Consider the following 10,856-nt stretch of genomic DNA (forward strand, 5'->3'; position numbering starts at 1 on the left):
AGGATCTTGATTGAAGTCAGGTTTTCCAACATTTGACAGGGTGTTGGTCTTTCATTTGGATCCCTTCCTGGATAAGGATTCTCTGTTTCAATTTATTTTAACACAATCCTGGTATATCACTGAGATATGCCATGCTAGTGTGTCGAGCATAACATACCTTGGTCTGAACAACTCAGAAAGTTTTGTGGTACCCAGGGGAATAGCCTGGTGAAGGTTTGTTACCAGAATTCAGCTAGTTATTTCTGAGAGAATGAACTTTTCCTTTGGTACCTTCCCATCAACACATAGGTGATGTAGTAATGTCTTTCTGTATACTGCAAATATGTGTTGCTCTGATTGGTTGATAAAATAAAACCATTTGGCTTATGGCAAGAGAGCATAAAGGCAGCGGAAAATTCAAAGAGAAAGACAGAAAGAAGGCAGGGAGAGACACCAATGAGCCACTCAAGGAACAACATTTAATGGGATGTGGGTAATGCCACACAATATATGTTGATACATAGATTAGTAGTTATGGGCTAATTTAAGATATAAGAGCTAGCTAGCAAAAACCTTGAGCCATGGCCATGCAGTTATAATTAATATAAGCCTCTGTATGTTTACTTGGGGGATGCAAGTGGGAAAGATTTGTGACCAGGACATAGGAAATCTCCAGACTACATATAGTTTTGTACTGACCATTTTTCTTTACCTTGCAGTCTCAGGTAGCACTGGTTTGTGTATGTGTCATCAGAACATCAATAAGTTTTAGTGTCATCTGTCAGAGAGTGAATTAAACTCTGTGTGCATGGAGGACAGCAATTTCTAGGGGAAGCCACATATCCCCTAGGAGGGCCAAGATTTTTTAATGTCCTTTTTCCAGCAGTGAGAAGCCATCTTTCTCTATAGATCACAAAGTTTACATACCCACTTGTAAAATCATATCATCTGATGGTCCATGTATATAGTATTGGAGTTTCCTTTTCCCCATATGAGATACTGAGCTAGATCAATCAGTTCCTCTACGTGGAATGAGGTTCCTGGTTTAGGCACAAATAATTTTATTAAAAGTAAGTATTGCATCTCCCATGTTCCAGGTTTCATCTTTTATCTGGTGACAGTCTTGTATGAGCACCTGTAGGTCATCATCAGGCAAGAGGGATAGCTGGATTGAAGACAAACTGAACTCAAGTTGGGGCCAAGAGTAGAGTCTTGTATTGGGTCAAACAGTCGTTAAGCAGTTGATGATTTTTTTCCTCAATGGAAGACCTCATTTTTCCTAGATACTATGTGTATCAGATCTTAACACATTTAACTTGATTGCATTATTTTATTAAGCTAGCAGTACTCTCCACATATATTTGACAGACAGGCCATCCTATGGCTACAGGGTCCAATCATTTGGACTGATGTATCACAGGGAATTTCCATGGTCCCAACATTTGGATAAAGCCCCCTTTGTCTTTTGTGTCATGGACTGGCAATGAAAAGGTTTTGAGGCATGTGGAAGTTCTAGGGCTGGAGCTAAATTCAGAGATATTTTTAAAGCCTTGAATGTCTTTCATTTAGTCTCAGTCAAGATTAGGGGCTTAGTTTTCCTACTTTGTGGTTATGTATAGAGGCATTGCAGTTTCCACAAACACTGAAATACCTAGCTGCACACAGGATTTCCAGAATCTGTCCCTTAGTCTTTGTAGTTGGAATCTGCAGTTCTGTGTGGTGTGTAATTTCCTCAGGTATGTTTTTATTCAATCTCTGCAGGTATAATTTTAAAATACACCAGTTGGTTCTGGTTCTGATATTTGCCATTGAGGAGATCAACAGGAACCCTCATCTTTTACCAAACATATCTCTGGGATTTGACTTCTATAATGTCCCATACAGTGAGAAAAACATTCTTATGAATGCTCTTTTTTGGCTCACAGGCCAGAGTAGACTTCAAAAAATTGACTGTAATTATAACTGTGTAAACGAGAGAAAGTTAACTGCTGCAATAACAGGACTATCATGGGTAAAATCTGCCCATTTTGGGACACTGCTTCAGCTCTACAAATTTCCACAGGTGAGGAGTTGCATGGGATAAAAATGCAGATCTCCTTTGCTGACATTTCAGGTGTGTCCATTGGTAAAAAGGTGTATTTGGATTAGTTAGATATCAACGACAAGTGTCCAGATAATTGGAGATGGACCTCTATTTAAGGAACTGGGAAAAGAAAGGGGAGGTTGGGGTAGACAAGGAGGATTAATCAAAATAGAAAATAGGCCAGACATTTACTGAAAACATCTCTCACAGAAATTTGCCTTTACAATCAGGCTGAATCCATCATTGTGCTAACCATTTCCATCTGTTTCTGCAGAACAAGGATTGTGCTTAATACCATTGTTCTTTCTCTTGTTTCCAATTTTTTTTTCTCTTCAGCTCACTGTTGGTCCTTTTGAGCCTATCTTCAGTGACCGAGGTCAGTTTACTTCTCTCTACCAGATGGCCCCCCAAGGCACAACTCTGTCTCTTGCCATGGTCTCTTTGATGCTTCATTTTGGCTGGTCCTGGGTTGGTATGCTTATCCGAGATGATCATAGAGGGACTCAGTTTCTAGCAGATATCAGAGAAAAGATGGAGAAAAATCAAGTCTGCATAGCTTTTGTTGAAATGATCCAAAGTACCTTGAATTCATTATCATACAAATACTGGAAAAGTCTTGGCATCATCCAGGAAACATTGGCCAATATTATCATCATTTATGGTGACAATGATTCACTACAAGGTTTAATGAGCAACATAGGGCAACAGATTTTGACGAGTAAAGTCTGGGTCATGACCTCTGAGTGGGATGTTACTAATAATGCTGATTATTTCTTGCTAGATTCATTCCATGGAAGTCTCATTTTTTCACAACACCATGAGCAGGTGGCTGAATATAAAAATTTTATCCAAACAATTAATCCTTACAAATACCCAGAAGACAATTACCTTCCTAAATTGTGGTTTTTGTTCTTCAAGTGCTCATTTTCAGAGCTTGATTGTCATCTTTTGGACAATTGCCAACCAAATGCTTCCTTGGAATTACTGCCTAGACATATTTTTGACATGGTAATGAATGAAGACAGCTACAATACATATAAGGCTGTCTATACTGTGGCCCACAGTCTCCATGAGATGAGTCTTCAGCAATTACAAATGCAACCATTTGGAAATGGGGAAAGAATGGTGTTCTTCCCCTGGCAGGTAATATTCCTTCCCTTGTATTAGAGCATCAACAATGTGAAATTTTGAGAGTCTTCAGAGGCACCAAATTAGATATTACATATTTCAGTATTTTACATATACTATATGTATATATACATACATGTATGCATACGTGTGTGTGAGTGTGTGTGTGTGTGTGTGTGTGTGTGTGTGTGTATCCATCCACAGGTGATTCTTCATGTGTTATCCTATCTTCCATGTCAGTGCAGATTTTCTGTTCATGGTGCTGAGGAATAAGTTGCTATTGGCAAGGAGGAAATTATTTTAATGAATATAAAAAATGTGTCACAAATAGCTGCACAGTTTTTTCATTATAATGATTACACCAGAAACCTAAGAATTTTCTCAGTAAAACAATGAAAGCTCATTATCCCAACTTATTGGTACATAAATGACTTCTTCTAACTACTATTTATTCATAATTACACACATTTTCTCAATGAAATTTGAGAGAACCCTGTGTGTAAATGGAAATAGTTTTCTTTTAAAGAAATTGAGATTTGCTTCAATTAATACTCACTGATTCCGTTCATAAGTTTGAATAGGAGATGTTCTTGAGTCTGACTGTTCCTCAGATGTAGAATTGTATCCCATTAACTTAGGTCACCATTGCTGCTGACCTTCATTGATACCTACATTCTTATCATGTCCTACACCACAGATAATGAACATTGAGAGTTATTCTGTAATCCATTAGAGGTCAAACTCTCAGACCTACATTAAAACATATTCTTGCATCACTTTCAGCTTCATCCTTTCTTGAGGAATATCCATGTGGGAGGCAACATGGCTTTAGAATGGAAACAGAAGTTAGATGATGATAAGTATGATATTCTCAACTTTTGGAATTTTCCAAAGGGTCTTGGACTAAAAGTGAAAGTAGGAAATTTTTTGCCCAATGCTCCCCAGAGTCAACAGTTTACTTTATCTGAGAAGATGATACGATGGCCAGAAAGATACTCAGAGGTGGGTTATATATTATCTCAATGCATTAAACTTATCATAATAATACAAATACATTCCCCAGTATAATAACTTCTGCTTTTGAAATTAATCCCAGTACTATAAAATTCCCAGTAGACAAAGACAAAATTAACTAATAGAAGACAGTGCTTTATGATCCCCTGATTCTTAAAAAAAAGGACATATTTAAGCCTTAAATGTCTGCTAATATTCAGTTGTTCATGGGTTAAATTTTGTCAATCTGGTACAAATTAAGTACACCTCAGAAGTGGTATATGCAATCTTCATAATGTCTCACAGGATACGCTGATATAGACAATCTCTACATTCACAACAGAAAACTGAATAAGTTATATTTTCTTGCTAGATCAAACACCATCACCAGAAGTGATTTTTGGAAAAAAGAGTTTATCTGACTTATGGTTCTGGAGTTTCAAGTGTCCTTTATACTCAGGAGGCATGCCAGTGTGTGGCATCCATGGAGAGATGGGCAGGAACCTGAAACAAAAGGTCTCAGTCCACACACTGGAAGCAGAGAGTGAATACTGGAATTAGATGAGGGTCATAAATTTGCACAATCCTAAACCACTGAATTCTTTCTGCCAATAAGTCTGCAATTCTTAAAGTTGCAATATTTTTCATGATAGCACCACCATTGAGGAAATATATAGTCACATATCTGTGTTTATAATTGCCACTTTACATTCAAACCAATACACAATGTCTCTATTAGAATTCCTTCACTGTTTCTAAAATTTGAGTAGTTCATCTTGATTCCATGCTTAAAATTACTGAAGGTAAACAGTTACCATTACTTTTATCCACCCTTTGAACTGAAATAGTATAGCGTGCACATGTGTATGTTATCTCTTGTTCTGCTACTGAAGATACATACATACCTAATGTAACTTAAGCAAGTGTTTCTTTTGGATGACAGTATGAGCATTCAGCCCTTATCTTTGGAAATTTATTGCTGTAGGAGCATGAGGTTCCTGATGACATCATGTTCTCAGTCAACAGAAAAAACTAAATATCACGAATCACCTTTTTCTCATTCTCAATTCTGAGAAAAAAAGCCTATAGAATGGTGATGCACACTCTTAGAGTGAACCCTTTAAACTTTTCTTTAATAACACTCACAGGGATGCCCAACAATTTGTTTACACGGTAATTTTAAGTGCTGTCAAGTTGACAAGCAAGATTTACAATCATGGTGGAAATAAAAGTTTCTCAATGCATTAGAAATCAAGCAGAGAGACAAGATCCATCTGGAAGGACCACTTGACCTTCTAGGTCCTGTCTTCTATGACCTCCCTGCATCAAACTTGTCCCTATCTCATTATGATCCAAACTTTCTAATAATGGGATAATCCTCAGACCAATTTTTAATAGATCACAGATTCTCAAATTCCTTTTCTACATTTATAGGAATAAAACTTGCAAATTAATTATGTGCTATTAAAAATATCATTGAGACTTTCAATAAACCATGAGAATTTGGCAACTTTGCTCACATTTTTCTCAGATTCCTCATTCTGTGTGCAGTAAGAGCTGTGGTCCTGGATTCAGGAAAATTTCCCTAGAGGGCAAGGCTGTTTGCTGCTATGATTGCACTCCTTGTGCAGACAATGAGATTTCCAATGAGACAGGTAAGAATAAATCTTACAGACATGGTTCCACATTTCTACAGGATTCTGCATTATCTTAAAAACTGAAAAATATCTAGAGAGAAGTGAGACAAATGTATTCCTTTTCTTATTTAGGATATGAAATGTGCATCACCATGTCTTGAAATAGAGCAGAGTATGTATTGAAAATTACATTTACATTAAGTTGATTTACACTTATGATCAACTGCAGCTATTGTTTCCTGCAGGAAACCCCTTTTCTCTGTACTAATCAATATGCTTTATTTCCCCACATAATTTAACACATAGTAATAAAGTGCACAAATTGGATGTTTTCCTAACTGTATTTCCGTAATGATTAGAACTCACCTAAATGTAGGATAGGTTATTTTAATAACGATTCTTCCCAGCAAGAACAAAAAATAAGCAATTTGTGTTTGATATTCCCACTATATAATTATTAACTGTACAGCATAACTAAAATTTCAAATTTCCTTAATGAATAGGATAATGTCCATTTTTTATGCTACAATTCTGAGAAACAGTATATAAAACAATATCCTCAAAGCAGTTCCAACGGTCTGTTACTGAGAGTTGTACCAAGACCTAAGAGCTGCAATGGAATATAGAATCTCCATTTAGAAGAATAGTTCACGCCAGGCAGTGGTAGTGTATGCCTTTAATCCCAGCACTCGGGAGGCAGAGGCAGGTGGATCTCTGTGAGTTAGAGGCCAGGCTGGACTACTAAGTGAGTTCCAGGAAAGGCACAAAGCTACACAGAGAAACCCTGTCTCGAAAAAAAAAAAAAAAAAGAAGAAGAAGAATAGTTCCTGAACATATTCACAGCATAATTCATTGGGAAGAAAAATCTTTAAAAGCTAGAATTTCCATTCCTAATACTAACTTTGTTAGCAGGTTTATTTCAATTTTGAAATTTTGAAAAGTTTTCTATTTTTGAGAATTTCATACTATGTATTTGGATCATATTCATACCCTCCCAAATCTTCCACTTTCATACCTAACTTCTGTACTTTCTTGTTTAAAAAAAAATTAAGAAAAATTCATTGAATTCAGTTTCTTCTACCCAAATACTCTTTGGAGTGGAGTCCCTGATGGAATATGGACTAATTCCTACTGCCACATTCTTAAAGTTTAAAGTGCCTTCCCCTTATAGTAGCTATGAAGTCAAATAGCTTCTCAGTTAAGTGTAGTACTTTATGCCAACTCTCCATACATAATGATATTTGGTCTGCCCAGAGCTTTCACATGTTATATGCATGATATCAAACTTCAAATTTATATATTCAACTGCCCAGCTTGTCTGGAAGTTTCTATTCCAATGAAGTATTTCATGACCTCTGACTTTTACATTCTTTCTGCAACATCTTTCATGGATTTCTCACACTGAGATGTAAAAGACTGTGCCCTCAAGCTGCTATTAAAAAGAAACACATTTTTACTGAATATGCATGCACATATTCACACACACACACACACCCCCACACACACACAGTAGTTTTTTATTACATGTATCATGTGCCATTAGTAAGAAATGGAGTTATATATGTGAGTCATCCATTAGAACTTAGAAAACTAAAACAAAATGAAAACCTCCACAAAAAAGGGAAGGAAATAACAGAGCCTGAAGTTATAACTTAAAAGCAGGTCCTAAGAACAGATAAAACAATGTGTCACAATAGCTAAAGGAAACATTATTTACAAGGTATATAGAAATAAGTTTTGTTCTACTACAGTGAATTCAGTAATATGTTAAAAAATTTTGTCAACAAAATAAAATGAAAAATCTTTTGATGAGTTTCTTTTTAAAATCATACAAAAATGACAGTGGAAATCTGGTGTGCATAAATCACTGTTCTTGTATTTCAAGTACAAGATGAATTTTATGAATTTTCAAGAGCAGAATATTACAACACTGTTTTATTTCATACCCTAAAACTGTCTCAATAATTCTAACATTTCCGCAAATGGAATGACGACTATTCACTAGTGCACTAGTCAAGCCTGTTACAACATAGTAGTGCCTATTCACTAAAGCTTCCACAGAGAAGAGTCAATACTAGAAAACAGGAAGCATTTTATAATGATAAGAAGATCGAGACCCTATGTTTAGGAAGAGTATTTTTATGAAAATAATTTCAAGAGCGTACTTCCTCTTTTACACTATTTAAATTAATAATGTGGTATGACTTATGATGTGGTTTCAGAAATAAAGTATGTTTATGTATTATAATTCAATGTTCTAATAACTTCCAAAAGAGATACACCAATAGCACAAGAGGCCTGAAGGTATATAAGAGAGAAAAGTGTAAGGTATATTAAATTTATATCACTATAAAGAAGATGGGTTGTATGAGAAGCAACTAATAATTGATGACTACTACCAAAAGAGGAACATCACTTTTTCTTTAACGTTCTGGATTCTGAAATGTTGCCCATATTCCAGGTGATGCCCCCATAATATGTAAATACTAGCATCACTGAATAGACTCAGTGAGTATTAAAATGTAAAGAGAAGAGATAAGAGAGCACATTAAGATGGGAAGTAAAAATGGGAGAAGTAGAGGAATGGAGCAAGAGGAAAGAGGCCTGAGTTGGATCAACACACTTTATAAGTTCACATAAATAATATTGAAATATCAGATAAGGAAGTTGGGTGGTATAAATATGAAAACTTTCACTACAGAGTTTGTTTTTCTTTGTCCCTGAGAAAAAAGGAAAGTGATGTAGATAGCAGTTCTGTCAAAAAGTACAGAAAAATGGCTTAGAATAAAAGGGATAACTTCAGCTTGAATTAAATCTCACCTTCATTTCTGATCAGATATGGAAAAGTGCATGAAATGTCCAGAGAGTCATTATGCAGAGACAGAGAAGAAACATTGTCTCAAGAAAGCTGTGAGTTTTCTAAACCATGAGGACCCCTTGGGGATGTCTCTCACAACCATAGCTCTGTGCTTCTCTGTACTCACAACTGTGGTTTTTGGACTCTTTGTGAAGCACAGAGACACTCCAATTGTCAAAGCTAATAATAGGACCCTTAGTTACACATTGCTTATTACACTCACTGTCTGTTTCCTATGTTCCTTGCTCTTCATTGGCCATCCCAACACCATAACCTGTATCCTGCAGCAGATCGTATTTGGAGGTGCTTTCACTGTGGCTCTTGCCACTGTGTTGGCCAAAGCTATCACTGTGGTTATTGCCTTCAAGGTTACTTTTCCAAGGAGAGTGGTGAGGTGGTTAATAATATCAAAGGCTCCAAACTTCATCATCCCCATGTGTACTCTGATCCACCTTGTCCTCTGTGGAATATGGCTAGGGACCTCCCCTCCCTTCCTTGACCAAGATGCTCATGCTGAACATGGGCATATCATCCTTGTGTGTAACAAGGGCTCAGATTTTGCCTTCCATAGTATACTGGGATATCTCTGCTCTTTGGCACTTGGGAGTTTTACTATGGCTTTCATGTCACGGAATCTGCCTGATGCATTCAATGAAGCCAAGTTCCTCTCATTCAGCATGCTGGTGTTCTTCTGTGTTTGGGTCACATTCCTCCCTGTCTACCACAGCACCAAGGGGAAGGTCATGGTGGCTATGGAAGTCTTCTCTATCTTGGCTTCTAGTGCAGCCCTCCTTGGCTTCATTTTTGTCCCTAAGTGCTATATTATCTTAATAAGGCCAGATAAGAACTCAGTTCATCATATCAGAAACAGGCCACATTCTAGAAGGAATAACCCTCTCAAAACCTAGTTCAAAACTCAACATAGTTTTCATATTAAGACATGAATTTCAAAGATGAAGTCCAGTTGATCTCTACTGCAAATATGTGTTATGCAATTGGAGTATGGGTTTCATTCTTTGTGCTTTTACATGGTCATGTGCTTACAGGAAAATTTCTGTCCACAGTCATCTAATTGTACTAGAGCCTCTTTATACTGGAGCTATTGGAGTTATCCACACTTGAAATCCAGGTTGTATTTTCATAAAAGCAGGACCTCAGTATATATCCGGGCTTGTCTGAAACCTTCTGTAAATATCACAATATTTTGAATGCATAGAGATCTACCTACATCTGCCTCTGCTCTTCTGAGATGGACAGCTTCACACCACCTCTTCCGGGATTAAAGATGGCCAGTCCCACCACCCCACCATATTCTTCTATAATATAGACTACTAAGAATTATGTTATTGATTTAAATTGCTTGAAAGCATCAAGTATGTTTTTTTTCAAATTGTACTAATCACATGTTGTTTTAAATTTTGAAAGTGTTTCCTAGTAAAATTTTATCTTGTCTTTTAATAGCTGTGATAAAATATATAGATCAAAATTTTAATTTATATTCGACTTTTAATATATCAGATTTGTACAAGAATATCCATCTGTTTTTTAAAGTCTCAAGGCCCTTCACTAAATTATCATGTTTTCATTCAAGTTTCTGTAATTATCCTGAAGAATATGGGATTTTCAAAATGAAAATGTAATCTTTCATGAACATAATATTTCATCAGTCATTGAACAATATATTGCAAGCTAAATTAGAATGTATACTTACTACAAATTATATTTTATTACCCAATGTCAAATGTCAGTCAATCAGAACAAGTAACTAGGTCCAACTACATGGTTCCCTTATTTGCCCTCATATAATGTATGTCACATTTCCACCTGTTTTGTCTAGCTGACTACCCCCAGTTCCCTTTTAATTTGTGCATTTGCACATCATTTATCTGAATGCTTCCTCCAATTTACTGCTTTTCCTTGAATTAGTATATACTCTTCATTTAAAATCCTGAATAGGTTACAACTTGTCAATTTATTATTACATATTTCTCCAGAATTCATCACCACTTCATACAAATACATACAATATATGAAATAAAATATTTTCTATTTCCACAGCATTAAATAAACACAAAATTTTATAAAATTGTTAGACTTTTACTACTGTGAGTTTTATCCTAGCTGTGGTGACTCTTTTGCTCTCATGTCTATACACTAGGCTAGGAGGTTTCACAAATGC

General features: G+C 36.1%; 1 protein-coding gene across 1 annotated transcript; it reads left to right on the forward strand.

Moving 5' to 3' along the window:
• Window positions 1-1,744: 1,744 nt before the first annotated feature.
• Window positions 1,745-9,585, forward strand: LOC131894476 (vomeronasal type-2 receptor 116-like). The gene is made up of 5 exons (XM_059244757.1): window positions 1,745-2,041; window positions 2,399-3,205; window positions 3,974-4,192; window positions 5,715-5,838; window positions 8,657-9,585. Exons 1-5 carry the CDS (start codon window positions 1,880-1,882, stop codon window positions 9,583-9,585), a joined length of 2,241 nt encoding a protein of 746 aa, XP_059100740.1. The 5' UTR covers window positions 1,745-1,879.
• The last annotated feature ends 1,271 nt before the right edge of the window (window positions 9,586-10,856 follow it).

The sequence above is a fragment of the Peromyscus eremicus genome, chromosome 1 (genome assembly GCF_949786415.1).
Source record: "Peromyscus eremicus chromosome 1, PerEre_H2_v1, whole genome shotgun sequence".
In the NCBI taxonomy this organism is placed as follows: Eukaryota; Metazoa; Chordata; class Mammalia; order Rodentia; family Cricetidae; genus Peromyscus; species Peromyscus eremicus.